Source organism: Callospermophilus lateralis, chromosome 16 (genome assembly GCF_048772815.1).
Source record: "Callospermophilus lateralis isolate mCalLat2 chromosome 16, mCalLat2.hap1, whole genome shotgun sequence".
NCBI lineage: Eukaryota > Metazoa > Chordata > Mammalia > Rodentia > Sciuridae > Callospermophilus > Callospermophilus lateralis.
This window is the reverse complement of record NC_135320.1, coordinates 47,558,920-47,583,766: the sequence shown is the minus strand read 5'-3', so window position 1 is coordinate 47,583,766 and position 24,847 is coordinate 47,558,920. Positions and strand designations below refer to the sequence as shown.

General features: G+C 34.5%; 1 protein-coding gene across 2 annotated transcripts; it reads right to left on the bottom strand.

Annotated features, from left to right (window-relative positions):
• Osgin2 (oxidative stress induced growth inhibitor family member 2) lies at positions 1–24,847 on the bottom strand. Of its 2 annotated transcripts, none has more exons than XM_076835530.1 (6): positions 24,716–24,847; positions 18,141–18,295; positions 12,238–12,374; positions 11,558–11,749; positions 4,428–4,519; positions 1–1,887 (listed from the first exon to the last, which is right to left on the bottom strand). In XM_076835530.1, exons 1-6 carry the CDS (start codon positions 24,757–24,759, stop codon positions 855–857), a joined length of 1,653 nt encoding a protein of 550 aa, XP_076691645.1. In that variant the 5' UTR covers positions 24,760–24,847; the 3' UTR covers positions 1–854. The 2 variants fall into 2 exon arrangements, with proteins under 2 accessions (XP_076691645.1, XP_076691646.1); XM_076835531.1 differs by lacking the exon at positions 24,716–24,847 and adding an exon at positions 24,323–24,533.

The window sequence follows — 24,847 nt, the reverse complement described above, 5'->3', positions numbered from 1 at the left end:
TAAGTAGTTCCATCCACAATTTATTGAATTATAAATCAGATTAATTAGATGTTACGATGATTATAAGTAGAGAATAAACCTGAAAAATGTCACAGCGGGTTCTTGTATGTCAAGGTGCTTACTAATATTATTGGAATGTTTAAATTATTAGAAGTTAAGAAAATGAAGTACCTCTCAAGGATTCAATAATAAAAATATTTTTAAAAGACCATCATATTTGGTAATAAATTATTTATAAAACTGACAATTTCAAAATAAATAAAACCTGAGTTGAAAATGCCTCCTCCCCCTACCCTGCCCTAGTATACATATTTTATATCCCCATTTTCACTTAGGCCAGTGTTCTCAACCTTTAATAAGCATACCAATGTCTTGATTTCTGATTAAGCAAGTATATTGTGGGGCCCAACAGTACATTTCTAACAAGCAAAAGATAAAGCTGATGCTGCTGATCCTTGGACCACCCTTGGAGCAGCAAGGTGACCCAAATATGTCCTCACTAGGACAATGTCTGGCCTAACAAGTGTGTGGTTTTATGGACTCCAGGCTGTAATATTTTGCAATCAAATAAATAACCCAAAATGATCACAAAAAATAAGTCTTGGAAGAAAAGAATGTTTTAGTTAAGCTTGAAGTTTACCAAGTTGGCAGTGTTTCTATTTGTCTGACATCTCGGATACATTACAATATAAATCAGTAAGCCAAGTTGTGGTAGATATAAAAAATGAAGTTACTATAGCTTGAGGCTCTCTCCAGTTAATTCAAGTCCAGAATATTCAGGCCAGTACACTGCAAAACCACTATTAAAAATCTTTAATAGTAAACTGTCCATTTAAATTCTTTGTAAACTTGTTTTAAGCTACCCCATCTTCTCCTCCTCTTTCAACAATCAAATGCTGCTTTTTCTTTTGTCTTGTAGCTAAACAGCGTGTAACACCCAATGCCCCTCCCTTTAAAAATCGAACAAAATTGTCTCCGACCAAAGGGCCTAATGCAAAAAGGTTGGCTTCTTTAACACATTCGTAGGTATATGCATCTATTTCCACAGGATTACCCTTACATGTGATTGGCTGGCTTGAATTATGGCCTAGGTAACATCCTTGTTCCTTTAGGAAAGAAAGATTAGGATGAGACCCTATCAATACCACTGCTGCAGACAGCTTAAATATTTTCTTCAATCCAGAGATGCTTTGAAGAATGCATTTCATGTCCGACTTAAAGGAAAGCACATGGTGCTCAGGAAAACTGGTATAATCAGACAAAAGATTTGAGTCTGCAGAATATATCTGAGTACACATCATATGATAGACTTTATGATATTCAGGATAAAGCTTTTTGGGAAGCTGCTTGAAAATTAAGCTTGGATCAGTTACTCGTCTGCGGAAAACATGGATCACGGGGATATTATTGTTGTAAGCACACAGTACTGCGTCAGCTGCAGTAAGCCCAGAACCTACAATTAACACTGGATCCACTTTGCCATGTAACTTTCCTTTACTTATAGCAGCTCCAAATTCAGGCATTGAATGAAACACGAAAGGAAAATCTTCCCCTTCAATTTCGAGATGAGCTGGAGAATCCAATGTTCCAGTTGCTAGAGCTACATTCTCAGCAAAGAGGCAAAAGGGAACATGAGAACCATCTGCTATTCGCTGATAACCTCTGATTTCCCAGTTTCTCTTGATAAATTTTGACTTCTCTGTCTGTAAATGCTTTGTTGAAATATCTGAGTCTTGACTATCATTTTCATCCTGATCTCTGTAGAGTCTTGATACAGAGGTTATGTAAGTATTCTCTCTGAAATTCTTCTGAAGACCCATGACTTTTACATAATGTTTATAGTAGCGAGCTATTTCCTCTGGCATAACTCGATCCCCTTTTAGATTCCTAAAAAAAGAAAAGAAAAAATATCCTATGAAGAGAGTACTTAAGTTGCCACATTTATTATTTCTCTAGTAAGTATTTATATCTTTTTAGTTATTCTGGACTGTCTTAGCTAAAACTTATCCTAAAGCTTTATAAAGAAAGCCTGTTTTTGTTTTTAATTAAAAACTTTTAATGAATAAGTTTTATCAACAAAAGAAGACACGAGGGCAGAGACATTAATGCATCTTTGTTCCTCCAGCGCCATTCATAGTGTCAGCTCAAATTAAGTTGTTTGATAAACTTTTATTAAGTAAATGAAGGAATTAAAATGTGGATATCTGAAAATTAGACTATTTTATATCTCAATTATAATGTGTAACTGTTAACTGAATTACATAGATTATAATCACTAAGAAATTACAGTTCTAACTGTAATATCTATGCTTCTTGAAAGATTTATATAATACCATCCTGCCATGATTTTTAATTTTTTTTAAGGTACCAGGTATTAAACTCAGGGGTGCTTAGCCATTGAGCCACATCCCAGCCTATTTATTTTTTATTCTGAGACAGGGCCTTGCTAAACTGCTCTGGCTAGTTTTGACTGGTGATCTTCCTGCCTCTGTCTCCTGCAATGCTGAGATTACAGGCACATGGCACCAGGCCCAATTTGACTTTTTTTTAAAGTTACAGTTTTCTAAAAGACCAAAAATAATTCATCTGTCTTCTGCTGTACAAAATAATTTTACATCTAAGCAAGTAAGATATTATATTTTGCTCAATGTGTTTTCCTCCTCGGAAAGAGAACTCAAAGTATAAACTGCTCTTCATGAAAGATGTACACTAGTACATCTTTCATTTTTCACTTGGCTTGTAAAACAAATGGTCAGTAACATTCCCAACAACCATGCCCAAATTAGAGATAGATAGCAGTAAAAACAAACCAAATCATTAAACATAATGCACTATTACTTGTAAACGGAAGTTCATAAAAATTTTTTAAAGTTTACTATAATTTATTTAGAATACATTAAATCTTAACATTTACAGAAAACCCATGAAATGGTTACTATTACTATCTCCTATTATTTATATTCTTTGCAGAATAGAAAATTCACAACTTCTTGAAGTTACTTGCCTGAGACCACTACATTAGAAGTTAAAGTCAAGCCGGGTGCAGTGTCACACACCCATAATCCCAGCGTTTGGGAGGCTGAGGCAGGAGGATATCGAGTTCAAAGCTAGCCTCAGCAAAGATGAGGCACTAAGCAACTCAGTGAGATCCTGTCTCTAAATAAAAACACAAATTTGGGCTGGAGATGTGGCTCAATTGAATGCCCTTAAGTTCAATCTCCAGTATCCAAAAAGAAAAAAGGGAAGGACTCAAGCCCTGCCAATCTTTTAAGAGACATGAATCTGCTCTTAACACTAAGAGCAGGAGCTAAAGCTAATATTTATCACAAGACTAATTTTCACATAATATTCAAGATACAATATGCACAATATAAAAAGATAAATGCTTCTGTTAAAAAAATCACAAAGCTCCTTCTCTTACTTGTTTTACAAAGGAAGAATGTACTGAGCAATTTGGCTTGTTTACTTTAAAAAATAGGGAACTTGGTATAACCTGCCTGATTGTGTAACTTTGTTTGAAACCCATATATAATTCCATCTTAAAAAGCCTAAAAATGAAACTTAAGGTTTTCATTTAAATTTTTTTAAATTTAAAGGTTTAATCTCAATTACTCATGCTCTAAAGCTGTTCATCTTAAATTTCAAATGAAAGAAAACTTATATGGATAAAATAATTCTTATCCATCAGGGAGATAATTACTCAAATGTCACATCCCTATTCTAACAAAGGTTAAATAACTTCCTGCTTTAACTTATTTCCATTAATAGTCAAAGTGGAATAGATTCTCTTTATTGGTATTTCCTCTCTAATTTAATATCTATCATCCGTGAAAACAATAGTGTTTCCATATTTTTCCTTTTTCACTGTTGGATTCTTTCCCTCAAAATAAAAAAAATGTATATTCTTCCAAGATGATATTTTTTCTCAGTTATTCCTACTTTCATATTTTCTTAATTAAAGACTTACTTTCATGCCCAAGTAGCCAACCATATCCCAAATTCTGAATTATTCCATCATTCTACATAGTCAATCATACAATATACACTCTTTACCCTGAAAATCAAACACTTTGGGTATGTACACAAGATATAAATAAATGAAGTTATATATCCACTCATAAAAATGAGTGGTTGAAAGTGTAGAAAATGATATGTGGGTAGCTGAGAAAGTAACCAAACAGTGATTTAACAGGAAAGAAATTCATGATAACAAACTTTTAAAAAAATCTATAAACACTTTCTTACTGCTTAGTTCTATAACATCTCTAAAAGGAAACTAGCTCATAATTACTGCTTCCAGGATATATTTTCATCTGAAAAACATGTATATTTATATTCTTCATCCAGGACAGGATCACAAATATTGTGAAATTTTTCCAGTCTTTTTCATTTTACAACAAAGAATTTTAAAATAGTTTGATCATTACCTTCGTTTGCTAGATATCCAGTCTTTAAATTTAAGTCCAGGAAGCTCCATCCAGTTCCCAAAGCTGATTGTCAACATGGAGCCTTCCATATTCTGTTAAAATTAAAAAGTAGTAGTTAAAAAACAAAACACTATTAGACATATCATGGATTTTTATAAAAGCTAAAAATTCCATTTATAATAATTAAGACTCTACACATGTTGTCCTCAATGTACTCATAAATGTTTGTATAAATTGCCTCCAAAATTTTATTCCAATAAACTTTTACATATTTTCATCATTTGGTATTATCCATTTATATATCTTCTTTTATACAGTTATACAATCATAAACATATTTAGAGGATTCTCCAATGTCTACACAATATTGATAGCTTTAGCTTACAATTATTATGATAATCATGTGTACATATTAATGTTGATAGCTTTGGCATATGATGGATACGTTAATTTAGATGTACCTGTTATAAGTCACTATTTCCACTGTTTTTAACAAAAAAAAAATTCAATAATTTCTAAAACTTAAGATATTTTTCCATTTTAACATTATTTACAGTTTTTCTGTTTGTCAATACTATAGATCAAACCTAGGGCCTCCATATGCCAGACAAACATTCTACACTGAGCCCAGACCTCATTTACAGCCTTTTAAAAATTAGAAAACTACTTTTTTACCCTCCATCAATTTTAATTCTGAAGTCTAGATTGATTTGGATATAGCAACATCTTTTACTACAAATAGAAAAATAAGCAGTGGTTTCCTGAGAAACAAACTCACTGCTGGAGTTAATGCTGTCATCAAAGAGGTAAGCACTTCAAGTTCCTGGACCTACTTACTTCTGCTCTCCTTGATACAAAGGAATAAATGTCCAAGGGTCAAAACACTTATCCCAATAACCAATAATCTCTTTCATCCCACTGTTTTAGACATCATTATTCTTCTTACCCTGTTTTTATAAGGCCCAGAACTGGGAGTGGGCCTATATTACATTTTTTTAACTTACCATGTGCAAAGCCTATGGTGCATTATCTGAGACAGCATACAGATCACCACTACGGGTAGAGAATGCAGCAAGATGCACATGATTTGAGGCAGACTGGCTTTGATAATAGGTTCAGAATCAAGAAAATGAATCATCATTAAAAGGAACTGTTAAAAATTTACTGAATCAGAGATTTTCTGGAGCCATAATTGCCTCGTGCAGAACTCAACCTTCAAGAGGTTGAGAGGTAGCATTGTTGAGAGACCTAGTTCTCTGATCTTACTTTTCTACCAATCAGTGTTTGTTTGTTTGTTTGTTCTATGCAACCTATAAGGCATGAATGTCTGTTCTCACAGAGACTGTAGTGTAATATGGGAGGCAAACCAGATAGAAGTACAATATAGGAACATATGCAAAGTATTTATTTCTTCAAGGATACATACAAATGGGCTTCTAGGAATGCACAATTAGAAGGAGAATATTCCAGGCAAAATAAAAATTAATGTAACAGCTTAATGAGAAAGAACTTAAGTAGCCTTCTAAAAATAAAATTTAGCAGGCTTGGGTTATTCCAACCCTTAATATATTAAGAAAGGCTTGTCTTCTGGACAGGGCCTTGTCTACTCCCTTCTAAGAGATTACTCTAAGCCCCTAAAGTATTGTTTTTGTTTTTTTCATGCCTGAGGCCTTGGCCATGTTCTACCAGTGTGGCCATGTAAAATTATCCTAACGATATGATTTACAGTTAATACCAGTGTTTGCGCTGGAGGCAGAGGTCTGATGGCTGAGGTCAGACACACAGGCACTGCTGGCCTATATGACTGTTGGTCCATAAAAAATCCCTAGACACTAAGCATGAGTGAGTTTCCCTTGTTGGCAATTCTACATGTGTTGCCACACACTGTTCTGTTGGGAGATTTAGCACATCCCTATGTGTTTCTACTAGAAGCATACTCTTAGTTTCTCCTTGACTTCGCCCTATGAGCCTTTTCCCATTGCTATGCTAATCTATATCCACTCATGCAATAAACTGTAAGCATGAGTAAATCATTTTATGAGTCCTGTGAACACTACTGCATCACAGAGCCTGAACATTGGATTCTGCAACATGAAAATGTCAAAGCATGGAATGAGAGTGTGGGGAATAAGACAAAAAAGCTAAATAGGAGTTAAATCACATGGAATATGGTAAAATATATCAGGAAGTTTGTATACTATACATTTGACAAAGGGGGAGAAATTAATGGCTTTATCCATGGCATAACATCTCAGACTGTGTTTTAGTAAGAGAACTCTGTCTTTGGTATTAAGAAAAAAATTGAAAAAGACAAGCTGAGTAGAAACGGCATTTAGAAAGAATTCTGCAATAATTTGGGCAAAAGATAATGATAGCCAGTATTTGCAAAATTACAATTATGATAGGGAGAAGCACAGTAGGCAGACTCAAAATATGTCTCTGAGATAAAGAATGTTAGGGCTGGGGGTGCAGCTAAGTGTATAGTATATACTTAATATACAAGAGATGATGGGTTGAATGCCTAGCACCCAAAAAGAAAAGAAAGAATGGAAAAGATTTTGTGATAAATTTGAAGTGGCAGTTGAAGAAAGAGACATTAAGGAAGACTCCCAGGTTTCTGGCTTCAGTAACTACAGGACTGTGTCATTTAATCATAAGGAAATTAAAGAAATTAGATGATTAAGATGATCAATTTTAGGAATGCTGAGTTTCAGGACACCTTTGGAATAAAAAAAGGGGGTTAGAACTTAGATGTAGGAGAAAGAATAATATAGGTTAGAGATTTTTATTTAAGAATCAAGCAGCATCCATATGCAAGTCGTTAGACTAGATGAAATAACCTAGAGAGTATGATAAGAAGACCTTGGCTTGGGATAGAGGTCACAGAAGCACAGTTTTAAAGAACAAGAGTCCACAAAAGTAACTGAAAAGGAGTACCAAAGAGAAAGAACATCAAGGAGACTGAAGGTTCAGAAAATATAAGAAAGATATTAGATTTAACTGTCAAATGCAGTAGATCTGTTATGGTTTGTATGGAAGGTATTCCCTAAAAGCTCATGTGTGAGACAATGCAAGAAAGTTTAGAGGCAAAATGATTGGGTTATGAAAGCATTAACCTGAGCATTAATCCCAATAGGGAATAACTGAGCGGTGATTGAAGGCAGATAAAGTGTGGCTGAAAAAGATGGGTCGATGGGAGCATGTCTTTGAGGGAAAGACATATTTTGTCCATGAGGGAAATGCACTCTCTCTCTGCTTCCTGGTGCCATGCTTCCAGCTTCTGTTTCCCACTACACTCCTCCACCATGATGTTCTGCCTCATCTCATGTCTTGAGGAATAGAGCCAGCTGTCTATGAATTGAGACCGCTGAAACAATGAGCCCTCAAATAAGCTATCCTCTTTTAATTGTTCTTGTCAGTTTTTTTTGGCCATTGCAGTGAAAAGGCTGACTAAAACAAGATGTCAGGAAATTTTGAGAAGATCAAGTTAAGCAAAAAAGGAAATTATTGACCTTCAGAAAGAATAGTTCCTATGGAAAACCAGAAACAGAAGCTACAGTCAGGGAACTAAGGAACCTCAGGAGGCAAAGGCATGGAAGATGGTATGTACAGGTAATCATTTCAAGATGTGTTAAAGGAAAGGATAAGACAAGCTAACACCTAATTTTTTTTAAAGACAGAAATAATTTTAGCACATTTATATATTGACCAATAAAAGCTGGCAGAGAACTAATGATATAAGAAGATAGAGGAGATCAAAGACTGTCCTTAAGACAACAAGTGTCCAGATATAGCTGTAGGTGCCCCTTAGATAGGAGAAGTGATACATCTTCCCTTATAACAGGGACAAAAAACAAAGAATTAGCATGAACACAAGTAAGTCTGTAGGGTAAACTATGAAACTGTGGAGGTTCAATACTGATTGATTCTATTTTCTCTGTAAAACAAGAACCAAGAGCACATCTAAGTATAAAAGAGAACTCAAAAGACAGGAGTTTGAAAAGAACTTAGTAACTTTTGCAAGGAAACACCAAATGCTACCAAAAAGTGTTTAGGGCCCAAATGGACAATACTTTTCAGAGTGGTATGATTTTTTCCCCCAGGGGGTTTAACAGCTTAAATACACAGTTAGATGAACTGCCTTTTTGCCAAACCCATCTAATAGAAGGACAATGGCCAAGGAGGTTAACTAAGGAAAATAGTTAAATCAGTAGACTGTAGAACCTAAGCTGGGTAAGAAGGTGAAGATCAGGGCTGGATCACTCTGTTTTTGAGGTTCAGAGCAAGTAACTGAGTGATGCAGCTCTAAGAACAGAAATTGTGTTCAGAAAGTAAGATGTTTGAGGACTGGTTTCACAAATTGAGTGATCATGAAAGAGATAAGATCCATAGTGCAGCTGCTGGAACTAATATAGAAAAAACTGTTGGCAATGAGGAGTGAAGGGACTATGAGGTTAAGGTGCTGGTTCTGCATCCTGTATGTAGAGTAAAGTCATTCAATGTGATAATAAAATTTCGGAAATAATAATCAAAGACCATGAGCCAGATGTCACAAATTGAGTAATTAATGGATATAGTTTGGAAAGGTAAAGGAGCTAGAAGATGACCTGTTCAAAGGAACATGGGAATTTACAAAAGAGCAATGAGAAGTAAAGAGAACTCCAACCTCACCAGCAAAATGATAAAACATGAGGAAGTGGGAGAATGAACAGGCTTCACTTCAGAGGGCTGTAATGGGAAAGGTATCTTTAGGAAAAAGCAAGTTTTCAAGAAAGGGAAGAGGAGCACCATATAACTCAAATAGTTAAGAATGTAGGGTTTATCACTGAGGTTCTAGAGACACAGTTTATAAAGCTTGGAAGAGAAGAGAGTGGTAAGAAACCAGATCACAAAAGAAGAGAACTATATGGAGATAAGAATGAGAGAGGGCAGATGTCTAAGGCTAGCGAGGATGTGCGGAGCACATGGCATAGGGAAAGTAGTATAAACACATCAATAGTACAATAGGCAAGCCCTGAAAGATTAAGATTAAGATATGGAATGGACAGATGGGAAAAAATAATTATGCCTGGAAAAATCAGAAATCCTCATTAGAAGTATCCTTGACAAATGTATCACAGTTCGAATCCCAGTTATTTACATCAATATTCTAGTTAACATATTCCTGAAGAAAAGATAAGGAATTTTTAGGTATGTTTCAAACTTTACCTATGACTCAAATACGCTTTTAGAAATGATGGTTTATCCAGACTTTAACTTTTCTACATGAAAGTAAAAGAAATGAAGTAAAAAGAGATCAATTATTCCCTGCACAGTTTTTTTAAGCAGAAAAAGTTAAGCATACAATAAAACCACAGGAATTTAGAAGACGGCAATCTAAATACCCTTCCCCACATAAAACATTACGGCTTTTTCAAGAAATAAAGTTTCATTAAGAATTCTTCTCAGCAGGTCAGGGTAGAGCTCAGTGGTAGAGTATATGCTTAGCTTGTGTAAAGGCTGGGTTCAATCCCTAATATCAATTACATAAAAAAGGAAAACAGTACCATTCATAGAGCAAATATAAACACAGCTTTGCAAATAACAGAATTTTTTCATATCTTGTATTGGTGGCTTCACAGTTACAGATATTTGTTACAGAACATCAAATTATACACTAAACAAATGCAGCTCATTGTAAATCAATTATTCTTAAATAAAGTTAATATTAAAAATAAAACAGAAATCTTAAATGAAAAGGTACAGATAGTTTGGCAGTTTCTACTTAATACTATAAAAAGAATTAAGATTTTAAAAGTTATTAGTCATATATATTATATAGGAATATATCAATACCCTGACATAGTCACTTAACAAATGTAAACCACTTTTTAGATGTGTAACATTGTACTAATAGGAATAGCAAACTGAAATCTGTATTAAATATTTGATTATTTAACATGCTGAAGTTCTCATAAAGCTGTATTTCATAACAACAAACTAAATTATTTTTTTTTTTATTTTTTTGGTAAAAACCAGGGATTAAACTCAAGGGCAGCTGCTGTAATAGCCAAATCCCTGGACCTATTTTGTATTTTATTTAGAAACAGGGTCTCACTGCGTTGCTTAGCACCTTGCTTTTGCTGAGGCTGGCTTTGAACTCACGATTCTCCTGTCTCAGCCTCCAAGCCACTGGGATTACAGGCGTGCACTACCACGCCTGGCCAAACTAAATAAATAACATTTATTTGTATAATGTATGACCATTCATTACATTTTGACAATTCTAGACATAGTGTTAACTAGGGATATAAGAATGAAGAATAATTGGCCCCCTACGTAATGAAATATACTGGATGAATCTTCAATTTATTGGTTCTCTTGTTTAACCTCTGATAAGAACTAAATAGTCCTCCTACCACAAATTCTTATGGTGAAGTTCTAATCTTCCATGTGATGTCATATAGAGGGGGCCTTTGGGGATTAATGATATTTAGGTGAGATCATGAAGGTAGGTCCCTCTAAATGGAATTAATGGCTTTATAAGAACCGACTGTTCTCTGTACATGTGAGGACACAGTGAAAATGTAGGTGGCTGCCTGAAAGTGCCTGAAAGCCAAGAAGACAACTCTTACCAGGATCCAAATTAACCAGTACCTTAAATTTGGACTATGCAGCTTCCAAAAATGTGAGCTATAAATACCTGTTGTTCAAGCCACCCAGTTTTTGTTATAGCAGCTGAACAAACTAATACAACTTGTTTCTCTTGATATATTTTTTTCATTTTTATCTTGAAAATGTCTGGAAATAATAAATATTGGTTTTGAAATAAGATGTTGATAACTTGAAAATAAATGAATGAATAAGTTTTGCTATGTAAAACATTTCTGAAATTTGTTTTTATAATTCTTGTAAGATACTATAGAAAAATGCTAGTTCTAAGATTGTATTAATAATAAAAATTTGGCCTTAACTACTATAGGCAATTAACTGATATTTAACCAAACTGAGGAGCATTAAAATTCTTCTCAGATAAAAATGCAGTAAACATATACAACAGTATTATCATCATAATGCTTGAATCAAATTGATTTCATCAGGACAACAAATAATAATTCATGTACATGAAAAGGCTAAAAACAATATACTCACATGCCAAGCCCCACCAGGTGGACCTTTACCAAGAACTAAGTGAGGGATATAATGATGTTGCTCTAATTTCCAATGCAAAATGGATGGATAATCATACCCAAAGTCAGCATCTGGATGAAGAAGTGTGTCAAAAAGTACTGCAACTGGATTGGATGATCGGCCCTCAAGGCCTTCAGACAAGTATTCTAAGTCCTGAATGGAAAAATAAGGGCAGAGTCTGAAAAAAGTCATGACCATGATAATTATAGTAAAAACCATTACTCTTAAGCATTTTCCAGAAAGTGAGTTATAGAATACTGATGTTCCTTGAGATCTTAATGGATTCTTTGGTCAAATAATACAGGTAAAATTTAGGTTTCCACAAAGCTAATCAGATCCTTACACTGGAAAAGTTGAAGATGGCTTTTGTATGTAAAAAGCAGCACTTTCAAACTTATGTGAGCATACAGCAACTATTAAAATTCCACTAGAACACAATTTGGGAAATTATGCTTTAATAAATTCCATAAAATAGGTAGACATAAATAGATATAACTTCACAGAATACACTTATGAATCTAAAATAAAATAACAAAGTTTTATTTAGAATGAAAAATTTTAACTAAGAAACAATGCTTATATAAATAAAACTAATTTTGTATCAGCATAAAAAATTTAAAAATTGACATAATAAACAATACCTGATCAACAATGGAAAGATGTCTTGCTTCTTCTAATTTACTATGTAAAATTGCATTTGGGTGTATTGTTTCTGATGATAAATATGGTCTATAGCCTGATAACATATAAGAAAGGCATATTCCTGAGGGTCCATTTCCTATTTTGAAAAAGGTAGAAAGAGGTGTATTATTAATACTCTTGTCACTTGGCTTTCCTCCTACTTCAAAGATGGCTCTTCTCCCTCACTTATTCTTTCTTCTCTAATCTCTTAAAGTTGTCTCACAAAACAAGATGTCTCAAAGATTCTGATCTTTGCTTCTCTCTATTTTCTTTTGGGAATCTCATCTACTGAAAGTTTCAGTTCTTTATGCTACTAATTCTCAAAATTAGTTCTCTAGATGAACTTCTTCCCCCAAATACATCCCACATTTCCATATGCTACTTCCTCACTCCACCTGACTGACCTACTAGTAACAAACATGATGTATTCAAAAGCAAACAGGAGTCCCCTCATGTAGGTGTTTTTTGCTTTAAATTCCATCACCCATCTCCAAGTATGGTACTAGCAAAATCCTGAATTAATCAAATTCTGATTCTAAATCTATTTTCCACCTATATTCCATCAGTTGTCTTTTCTATTATCACTTCTGTACTTTCACAAGGAGGAATAAAGTCTTCTGTTTCTCCTTGAGATTTACCTACTCTATTTGACATACTGCATCCACATAAGTTTAGTAACACATAGTCCTCATTATGTTATCCCTCTATTCTAAAAGCAATATTGCTTATTTCTGACTATTCAGTGTTTCCACATTTTGGTCCCAACCATCTTTCCATTATCAGCAATTAATAATGCCTTCCTATAGGTATGTATATTTTAATTAAAGCCAAATTGGATTTCTTGATGAACCCCACTGAACTACTTCCATTCATGTAGTCTGTTAGCCTAGGTTGCCACTTCTATTTTGAATCTCTATCAAAACTTTAATCCAACACAGAAAATTGCTAGCCATCCGGAAAAAAAAATCATTTTTTTGTCCATTTATTCAAATAAAATATGCTTAAAGACATAAGTAAAAAGACACAAGCAAAACCATAAAAATACTAGGAAAAGGTAATATTTCTACATATAATGCTAGCATGAAAAAGCTTTAAGCATGACAGAAAACCCAAAAGACAGACAGAAAAATAAACCATTTGACTTGATAAAAATTAAAAACAAGTGACAAATAGTAGAAGTCAAAAAGCTAATTTCCTTGAATCAGAGACAAAAAAAAACTAAAGAAAAATCACATGCTAATCAACACAAGCAAGAGTAGCATTTGAAAAAATTGAACATTTGTTCATAATTAAAAAAAAAAAAACAGAAATCGAGAATTCCCTCAACATGATAAACATCATCTATAATAAAGCTACAAACTGGGTGTGGTAGTACACGTCTGCAGTCCTAATACACAAAGGCCACAAGGCAGGAGAATCATAAGTTTGTAGCCAGTCTGATTAACTTAGTGAGACTCCATCTTAAAATAAAAAACAAAAAGGGATATAGCTGTTGTTGTACAGCACTTGCCTAGCATGCATGAGGCCCTGGTTTCAATTCTCAGTACCACATACAAAATAAACAAATAAAAAAACCTTAGGTGACATCATAGTATAAAACTAGATACTTCCCCTCTAAGATCAGAATTAAGACAAGGATGCTCACTTTTACTCAATATCACAACCTAAGTACTAGCTAATATAATAAGAGAAGGAAGGGAAATAAAAGATACACAGATTGAGAAGGAAAAAATATATATATTTTTGCCAATTACATGACATTTATGTAAAAAATCCCAAAGAATTGATTAAAAAAAAAAATTCTGGAACTAACAAACAATGACAGCAAGATTAAAGGATGCAGGTCAGTATGCAAGTCAACTATTTTCATATATTCTGTCAATAAACACATAAAACCTGAAAATAAAAACATAACACCATTTATATTTACACCAAAAAAAGAAGAAATATATAAGTATACATCTACTGAAATAGATATAAGATCTACATGAGGAAAATAATAAAATTCTAATGAAAGAAATCAAAGAACAGCTACTTAAGTTGAAAAAATATTCCCTGTTCATGGATAGGAGGACTTGATATTGTTGTCAGTTCTCAACTTGATTCAATGCAAACCCAATTAAAAAAAAAAAAATCCCAGCACTACATAGATTTCAGAAAATTGATTCTAAAATTTATATAAAGGTAAAAGACCCAGAAGAGATAACACAATCTTGAAAAAACAACCAAGTTAAAGGACTGACATTATTCATCTTCAAGTATTACTATAATGCTACAGTAAACAGTATAGAACTGGTGAAAGAATAAACAAATATATCAAAGAAACAAAACAGAGCCCAAATATAAACCCACAAAATATAGTCAATGATCTCTGACAAGGGCATAAAGGCAATCCAATGGAGAAAGGACAGTTATTTCAACAAATGGTGCTGTAACAACTGGACATTCTCATGCAAACATAAAAATCTTTAGATACTAACCTTACATTTTTTCACAAAAATTATTTACAAATGGATCATAGACCTAAATGTGAAATACAAAACCATAAATCTTCCAGAAGACAACTTAGAAGAAAATCTAGATGACCTTAGATTCGGTGATGAATATTTAGATATAATACCAAAAGAAAGGTCTGCAAATGAAAAAATTAAAATTTAAAAATTCTGCTCTGCAAAAAACACTGCTCTCAAAGGGGAGGAAGGTGAGGTAGGGTACATGGGGGCAGGAAAGATAGTAGAATGAGATGGACATCATTACCCTAGGTACATGTATGACTGCACATATGGTGTGATGCTATATTGTGTACAACCATAGAAATGTAAAGTTGTGTTGCAATTGTGTACAATGAATCAAAATGCATTCTCCTGTCATATATACCTAATTAAAATAAATAAATAAATATTTTTTTAAAAAGACACTGCTCAGAGAATGAAAAGACAAGTTACAGACTAGGAGGAAATATTTGGAAAATACATATGTGATAAAGGACTTGCATCCAAAATATACACACAGATTTTAAAACTTAAGGTTAATAACTAACCTCCACCAACCCCCAAAAAGACCCAGTGTAAAAGGAGGTAGAGTTAATCAGATGTTTTACCAAAAGCAATACATGGGTGGTAAATAATCATATGAAAAGATGCTAAACATACATGATTATGGAATTAAAAATTAAAACTACAACATAGCACTACACACCTAATAGGCTGAAAAGCAAAACAAAGGCCAAGAAAATGCTAACAAAGACGTGGATTAACCGAATTCTTGTTACTGCTCCTGGGAATGCAAAATTATATAGCTACACAAGAAGACAGTTTGCCAGTTTCTTAAAAAGCTAACCGTACTTTTAACATATGACCCAATAATCATACTCCTAAGTATTTGCCCTAATAAGTTAAAAACTTGTAAATATGCAAATACCTGTATATAAATGTTACTTTATTCAGAATTGTCAAAATTTGGAAATAAACAAGATACCCTTCAAAAGGTGAACAGATAAACAAACTGTGGTACCCTATATAATAAAATATTATTTGGTAATAAAAAAAAGTGAGGTATCAAGCCACAAAAAGACATGGAGGAACCATAAATATATATTGTTAAGTGAAAGAATCCAGTCTGAAAAGGCTATATACTCTACAATTCTAACTATATACATTTTAGAGAACGTAAAACTGGAAGACTATGGAAAGATCAATGTTTTCTAGTAATTGGGGGTTGAAGGAAAGGTATGAATAAGTGGAGTACAGATTTTTAGGGCAGTGAAACTATTCTATAAATATTGTAATGGTAGATACATGACATTATACATTCTGCTAAACCCATGGAACTACTTATCAGAGTGAACTCTCATGTAGATTAAACATTTTAGTTAATAATAATGTACCAAAATCGTTTCCTCAACTATAGCGATAATATCACACCAATGCAAGATGCTAATTTTAATAACAGGAGAAAATGAGGCAGAGAGAGGAGAATATGAGAATTCTCTTTATTTTCTGCTCAATTTTTTTATAACTGAAAATGCCCTAATAAAAAAGTCTATTAATTAAAATAGCCAACCAGCAGAAGTTACTAAATTCCTTGAAAGAAAAAGGTACAACACTCAAAAGTAAATAGGCAAAGAATACAAAAAGGCAATCCAGAGAAATACAGTGTAATAGGGAGAATGCACCCTCATCCCAAAGATGTCTCAGTACTAACTCCCAAAACTTTCTAATGTTATCTTAGCAAAAGAATACATTTTGGGGGCTGGGGATCTAGCCCAGTTGGTATAGTGCTTGCCTGTCATGCACAAAGCCCTGGGTTCAATCCCCATCACTACCACCACCAAAAAAAAAAAAAAAACTATTTTTAATTAAGGACCTTGTGATAGAGAGTAGTCTGGATCATATAGGTAGACCCAATACAATCATCCTGAGTCCTTAAAAACAGAGAATCGGGCTGCCCAGCATTGAAGCAAACATTACTGGTTTTGAAGATGCAGGAGGGAGCTTAAAAGTAAGTAATATGACCAGCCTTTAGAAACTGGAAAAGGCAAGGAGATGATTCTTCCCTGTAGCCTTCAAAAAGCTAACATAGCCCTGCTGACACCTTAATTTTAGCCAAGTAAGATCAGCTCTGAACTTCTGACCTAGCAACAATAATATATTTATATTGTTTAAAGCCCCATGTTTGTGGTAAGTTGTTATAACAGGAACATAAAAACCTTACATATATTAAGGAAATCAGCTCTTTACCTATGCTCAGGTATTGCTACTCCAAATAGTAATGGAACTACGTACATTAGGGTAAGCAACTCACAGGTTAGATAAGACAAATAGGAATAGATTGTTTTGGGAGGAACAGGGTAGACAGATGTGGATAAAGGTAGTTTTCTGAAAGATATGGTTCCTTGTCTTCCTGGATGAAAAATCAGGATTGGATATAAAAGGGGAAAAAGTCAGATACAGGATATGGCCCCTGAGATCTATCTTGGATCTATTTCCTAGAGGAGAATCTAGTATAGAAGAACAATCTTGCTCTCCTGCCCATCTCCCTCCCTTCCTTCCCAGTATCTCCACATGTTAATCAGAGAACACAGCTTTAATTCCCTTCCTACTAACTCTGAATTAAGGTACAAAGGATATACAACAGTAATGTCATGGTTAAGGGAATTTTAAATATCATAACAGCGTACTACAATGTTGCCAATTAAGGATTAATATTACAAATTGGGTTACTAACTTGTATAAATCATTGTTTTGAGTCTCTCCCTATATGTGTGTCCCTTGCCAACATTAGAGGGCAATAAGGTTATAAGGTATAATCTAATAATATACACTGAATGCTCACTTCAGATCTCTAATACTGGTTATTATCACTACCATGACACTACTATACAGTTAATAGAATTCTTATTATCAGATCTCCAGTGAAATGTATTGAATTCTAACATAGCCACTAATATCAGATTACTTCCTCCAAAGATTTGATTATTAGTTTTTTTTAACACATAAAACAACTTTAGAACTTTTTAAATTAGAACTAATTCCTTTATTGTCTTTTCTACAGATTCTCCTTAAAAGCTATTTTAAAAAATTATTTCTAATTCACACATAGTTTAACTGTATATATTCATGGAGGTACTCCGGCATTTCAACACATGTATACAATGTCTAATGATCAACTCATGGTAACTGACATATCTATCACCATACACATATATCATTTCTTTGTGTTGAGGACACTAAAAATTCTCTGTACTAGCCATTTTGAAATAAGACTACTTTTTAACATAATCCTAAGAACTTGCACTGCCTTACTGCAGATTTATTAGAGTAGTAAGGGTAGTAAAAAATTTTAACAAAATAAAACAACTTACCTATTATTACCACAGGCAAAGTCACTGACGAATCTTCGAGTAAAGAAGTTTCTTCAACTAATGGCATCGCTTTAACTTTTTGCCCCAGATTATCATCAAAATATTGCACTAAGGAATTAAAAATCTCTCCTTCAGTTTCAGTGTCACTATAATTTCTTAGAGAGAGAGAGAGAGAGAGATAGAGACAGAGTCAATATAGCCTTGACATAAAAGTCACTTTTTACTCATATTTTATTTAGGCCATAAAATACTTAATAGTTTCACAATGCTTTGAAATTAGTAGTTTAGCTGTATGTCAACCTATCCTACTTTGAAGGCCAGAAGTTCTAAGTAGCTATTTATCTTGTAGGCAAGCTTTTTCAAGAAGCTCTCTTTAATGATCAAAGACACAGCATTAGTGATTTTATAATTCTGAGATCTTCTATGATGACTAGTTTCTCTATTTTTTCTCATTAACTAAAAGGTGAATGCGTTAAAATATACAGTCATAAATGTTTTAAGGAAAAGTTACTGTAGTTAAATATTACAAATTGGGTATTTGGTAAAAGAGGTTTATACACTTTTATTATCAAGAAAATATAAAAATAAGGAATGATTTTAATGTTGATCGCCAATCTTTATTTCCCAATTGTCTCTCTAGAAACTAGTTTTAGCACTGTGGCATGTTCACACACTAAATGGAGTATTCCCTGAACATTGGTTAATGCTGTACTATTTTGTGGATTACTTTGAAATAGAATTCCTAAATTATTTTCCATATTCATACAGTCAGCAATAGTCATCATGTCTGGAAGTATTGAGACCCACGAGTAGATATGTTTCTTAGTATTCCCCGAATGATAAATGACACATGGATCAGCTATTTCACAAGACTAAGGGTCAACTCACTGATCCCAGAAGAGGTTGGCAAATGAAAAGAATTAGATGGAGACAGCAAAATCTGCTTCTGTGTATTCCTCAGCGGTCCCAATCTACCTTCAGATGGGGCAGAGTTCTCAAAATACTATGAGAGCTTTCTTAAACCAAAGAAAGTAATGTCTACCCCTAAATATCTGGACTCATCTTACATTGCCAAAATAGATAACCCTCTGGACTGGCAACTAAAGAAAGCCCCTCCTCACACTGAAAGGACACTATCCCTGGAAGGAAGTATCTTTTATGATCAATCCATCCCGTTGAAGAGCATTCTAACTACTGCCTCTGATCAGATCCAGATGTATCTGCTGTCTTGCCTACTTCAGCTTCTTTGAGTTTACACTAAACCTGAGTATTTTCTACTTTGGTATGTTCCTGATACTTCTCCAAAGTGTGTGCAAAGGACAAGTCCAGCTCCTGTTGGAGGCTTCTGACCAAAGTCATTTTGGCTACCCAGGCCGAATAAACATTATTGTTGTAGTGGTCACAATTCTAAGGAAATGCAGACTTCTCCCTTAATCTCCCAGACATCCCTACCTCAAACACTGTTGCTTCTCTCTATATATATAACCTGGAAAATAATAACTTTAAGTCTACAAATAAATGCTGTGAAATTAATATGTAATATTCAAATGCTAAAAGAATAAACCATAACTCATGAAACTACAAATTACTTTCACCTAAAGTTACAGTAGAACTCAGTTTCTACAGGACTCATTTTTAGGGAGCATTTAATATTCTAAGTCAAGCTGCCTCCAATTATTTTTCTGGCAAGCCCTTAGAATTTTATTCGTCTATAAATTCTATATATAGACTAATATAAGCAACTATATTTCATTTCACTGGACCTGTCCTCTCAATCAGTTTATTTAGAAAAGTAAGTCAAGAGCTTAAGACAATCAGAAATAAAATGCCCTCTGGTGGGCTTCTGTTAATCAAGAAAAAAAGATAGCTTTCAAAAGCTCAAAAACATAAGACAATAGGTTATTTGATCAAGACTTACATTAAGGTAAACAGAGGAAACACTAGAAAAAAATTTTAAAAGACTTTCAATGAATTATAATTCATACACAAAATTCACCCTTGGGGTGTACAATTTGATGGTTTCCAATATATTCACAAGGTTATACAACCATCACCCCCCTAACATAGTACATTCATTAGCAATAATCCTCCTTTTCCCCTTTGCCCAGCCACTAGCAAGCACTAAACTATTTTCTGAATTACTGAATTTGCCCATTCTGGACATCTCATATGAATGTGACCACTCACAAAACATGTTGCCTGTTGTGTCTAGCTTCTTTCACTTACCATGTTTCCAAGATTCACTCATGTTAGAGCATGTATGAGTACTTAAATTTCTTTTGAAGACTGAATAATATTCAATGGATATGTTATACATGGATACGTTACATTTTGTTTATTATCATTTGTTGAACACAGGTTTTTTCCACTTTTCTGCTATTATAAATAATGCTGCGATGAACACTCATTGAAGGTTTTGTATTGACAAGTTTTCATTTCTCTAAGGAGTATTCCCAGAGAATATACAGCAATGATTTGGTCATTTACTCTATCTATATTAACATCTTGAGGAACTGCCACATCCTTGCCAGTACTATTAAGTCTTTTAGTTTAACTATCCTAGTGTGTGTGAAGTGGCATCTCAACTGCAAATTTTGTTTATTTTTTAATATTGGGTCTTGCTATTTTATCCAGATAGGCCTTAAACTTACAACACTCCCTCAGCCTCCAGAGCAGCTGCCATTACAATTATTTACATTCCTCAGTGACTAAAGTTAAGCATCTTTTCAGGTGCTTATTTTCCATTTGAATAGTTTCATTAAAGTATCTATTCAAACCCTTTGCCCGTTTTTTTGTTTTTGCTTTGGGGGGATTAGGGATTGAACTCAGGGGCACTCAGCCACTGAGCCATATCCCTCGCCCTATTTTGTATTTTATTTGGAGAGGGTTCCACTGAGTTGCTTAGCACCTTACTTTTGCTGAGTCTGGCTTTGAACTATCCTCCTGCCTCAGCCTCCCACGCTGCTAGGACTACAGGCATGCACCATGGCACCCAGCCTTTGCCTGTTTTTAACTGTTTTTTGTTGTTGTTGTTGTTTAAAAAAAAGGTTTGTATGTATATATATATTCTGGACAAACGTCCCTTTTCAGATAGTTTGGAAACATTTTCTCCCATTCTGTGACCTGCCCTTTTACTTTCTTGATGATGTCCTCTGAATGAATAAATTTAAATTTTTGACCAAATCAAATTTATTTTTTGGTTGCCATGCTTTTGGTGGCATATCTAAGAAACCGCCGCCTGATCTAGTTACAAATATTTATTCCTACATTTTAAGAATTTTATAATTGTAGTTCTTACTAATAGGCCTTTTGTCCACCATAATTTTTGTTCATAGAGTAAGACACGTATAACTTTCTTTTTTAAAATATGTTTTTAGTTGTAATTGACCCAATACTTTATTTTATTTATTTATTTTTATGTGGTGCTGGGGATCGAACCCATCGCCTCGCACGTGCTAGGCAAGCGCTCTATGGCTGAGCCCCAGCCCCTAACTTCATCCTTTTTTATGTGTAGATATCCAGCTGCCCTGAAATTCACTGAAGATAATATTCTTTTCCCATTGTCTCAGGTCCCTTAACAAGAGCCAAAGTTTCATGTTATTTAAGTTTTCTATATATTAGCTTGCCTAAATTTACACAGTATAAATAATTTGTTTTGATTTCTTATTATCACTGGTGTAATCTATCTGTGTGGCAACTATTTGTAATAAATTTGCATGCTATCTGATAACTCAATAGTGGTTTCATAGAGACTGGAAAAATCCTGAGTCAACAGGAAAATAAAATAAAACTATGGTTAACTGATTTTACATACAGCAACAATGAAACAAAAGCCAATTAGTAGCTATTCTTTCTAAAAATACTCAGAGCCTACATTACAAATTTAGTATTGCTGTACATATTTTATAGGATATGCATATACTGTGAACAATGTTAATTTCTACTTAGATTTTCCAACTTTATGAAAACTTTATTTAAGACCAGAATTTATGGGCCAGGCACACAGAGTCTGAAGAAGGAGGATCACAAGTTCAAAGCCAGCCTCAGCAACCTAGCAAGGCCGTAAACAACTAGCAAGACCCTGTCTCTAAACAAAATATAAACAAGGGCTGGGGATGCAGCTTACTGGTTAAGTGCCCCTAGGTTCAATCCCAAGTACCAAAAAAAAAAAAAAAAAAAAGACCGGAATTTACTTTGAGAAATAAAAATCAACTTTTCCCTATTTAGAGCATCAGTTAAACTGAAAAATATGTAATCACATTTAGAAAACAGTAAAGAACAACATTTTATACACAGGCAAAAACAGTTACCAAAACATTCAGTATCAAAGAAGATAACTAAGAGGACTTTAGAAGCCTCCCATTTTTTGGTTTTTGAAACATTACTGTCCCAAATTTCAAAACAAATTTAAAAGGATAGTGTAGGCAAAATATCTACATAACAAAAAGACTTGTCCCACATTACAGCAATATCTCTTTAAGTGATTAAAATGAAATGCTTTAATACCTCAATTTTTATAATCTTTGGAAGCACAACTCTAAATTCTACCAAATCAATACTAACACATGAAAAGAAATTTTAAAGTCACAAAGGCAGTCACAATTGTCATCTGCCAGAATAGGAAGTACAAGGTTTTCTTTTCTGTAAAGTTAGTAGACAGTTCTCTCACTAAACATATCAATTCAAATATTAGACAAATCCCAAAATGTAGTTTGTCACAATCTGTATAAAATGTGTTTCTAATGAATCTGCACAAAGACAGCATTAGTAAGTGAGAAACATTCCTAAAAAAAATTTTAGGTGACCTTTTTTCTTTTTTAGAGGCAGAAAGCTTGCAGCCTTATTGTCCTTTCTCTTAAAGACCAAAATGTAGCCCAATACTTTTTGGTTTTAGTCCCTATGCAAAATTTCAGTGCACAGAGATAAGCAGATGGTATTTACTGCCTAGTATTTGAGGAAAGGATATAAATCCCAACCAGGCACCTTAAGAATTCAGCTGTATACAAAAGGTTATCAAAAAGCTTTGGGATAGTATTTTCTAAAAGTGATATTAGTTTCTCAGGGGTTTAAATTTAACAAGTTTTCATTAGGGAACCAGTTCTCTAAAACTCTCCAACTCTCCAAAATGTGTCTGATACTCTCAAAACCCTGTTTGTTAAGTAGATGACAATTTGTCTTGAAGTTACAAAAGCAATCTATTACATACTTTTTTATTTTTTATTGATTTTTTAATATCCAGAATTTAGAGACTCACACAAAACTCACTGGGCAAGCCTAGCTTATTGCTAGTACAACAGGAGTCCTGAACTTTCTCTGTGCCTTATGTCCTTTCGAAATCTGGTAAAGCCTCAGGACCTCTTCTCTGAATAATAGCATTAATAGGACTTACAAGGAAACCATTAAAATAGTTATTTAAAAAAAAAAAAAAAACTCATGCGGTTGGGGCTGTGGCCCAGTGGTAGAGTGCTTGCCTAGCATGTGTGAGGCACTAGGTTTGAACCTAAGCCCCACATAAATAAATAAAATAAAGGTATTGTGTACATCTACAACTAAAAAAAATATTTAAAAAAAAACCTTGTGACATACAAGTAAATGTGCATTAAAGAACAATTCATTGATGTATAGTAATTACTATAATTCTGAAGAAATGTTAAGCATAAACAGTATTTCTAGATATCTGCAACTAATGTGATAGGGAAATATTTGTGATTTACATTGATGTCAATCATAAATACTACTTTGATTTGTTACTTATACTCCTAACTGAAGTTTTGTGAAAATAATATATTTTCGGTCCAAGTTCATAGACTACCTATATCCTATGAACCCCAATTTAAAACTCTTGTTTAGAGTTTCATAGCTTACCCCCCCAAAATAAGTGTTAAGCATCATCATTCTGGAGCATTCAAACGTGTAAATTTCACCCCTGGGTTAAAACCATTTCTAGTGTCTTTGGTCTTCTCCCTTGCAACTGAAGTTCTGATCAACTGTGCTAGACATAGAAAACACACCCACTTTTATTTTTTAAATGTATTATCTTTCTCATTCCTTAAAAACTCTCCCCATAACTGAGTATAAAACTGTGACACTTTTTCAAATTTCTACTCTAGACTGATCATAAGCAACATCTTAAGTCAGAACCTATTCGTAACCAGATCACGACGCTAAACCTAGTTTCCTACCTTCGGTCAACCCAGTAACTTATGTTATCAGAAAAAAAATAAAATAAGTAACATTTTTTTTTTTTTTAAGGAGGCCCTTCGCGGGAATCCGTCGCTACAACTTGGCACGACTTGGAAGTCTCAGCCCGCCGTAACCGATCCATCCCGGGCCTAGCCGGTCTCGCAGTCCATCCCGTGACCCCCGCGGTCCTGGGCGAGGGAAGGAGGACGAGCAGGGAGCCCGTCGGCAGGACAGTCGAGGCGGGATCGCGACGCGGCGGGACCCCAGCGGCGGCCGAACGCAGCGCTTGCTGCCCGTCCTCCCCGCCCGCTCGGCTCGGCTCGGCTCGGCCCACCTAGGCCCCCGCCGCGCTCCACCCCAGCCCGCCCCCTTCCCGTCCCCGGAGAAGTCACCTGAAATGACCGGCCAGGGAGCAGCGGCAGCACCACACCGGCATGGAGCGCTGCGCGAGGGGCGCCCGAGCGCGGCCACCACGGCCGCTGCCGCCGCCACCCCCGGCGGGGCTGCCCGCTCGGGGCGCCCGC

Bases quoted from the DNA above. Each gene is read 5' to 3' on its own strand.
- Osgin2 (XM_076835530.1), bottom strand. From the start codon at position 24,759: ATGCCGGTGTGGTGCTGCCGCTGCTCCCTGGCCGGTCATTTCAG. The intron at 12,375-18,140 runs GTAAGTTGTTTT...TTTTCAAAATAG, and splicing joins TTTGCCTGTGGTAATAATAG to GAAATGGACCCTCAGGAATA. The intron at 11,750-12,237 runs GTATTGTTTATT...TTTTCCATTCAG, and splicing joins ATCTTTCCATTGTTGATCAG to GACTTAGAATACTTGTCTGA.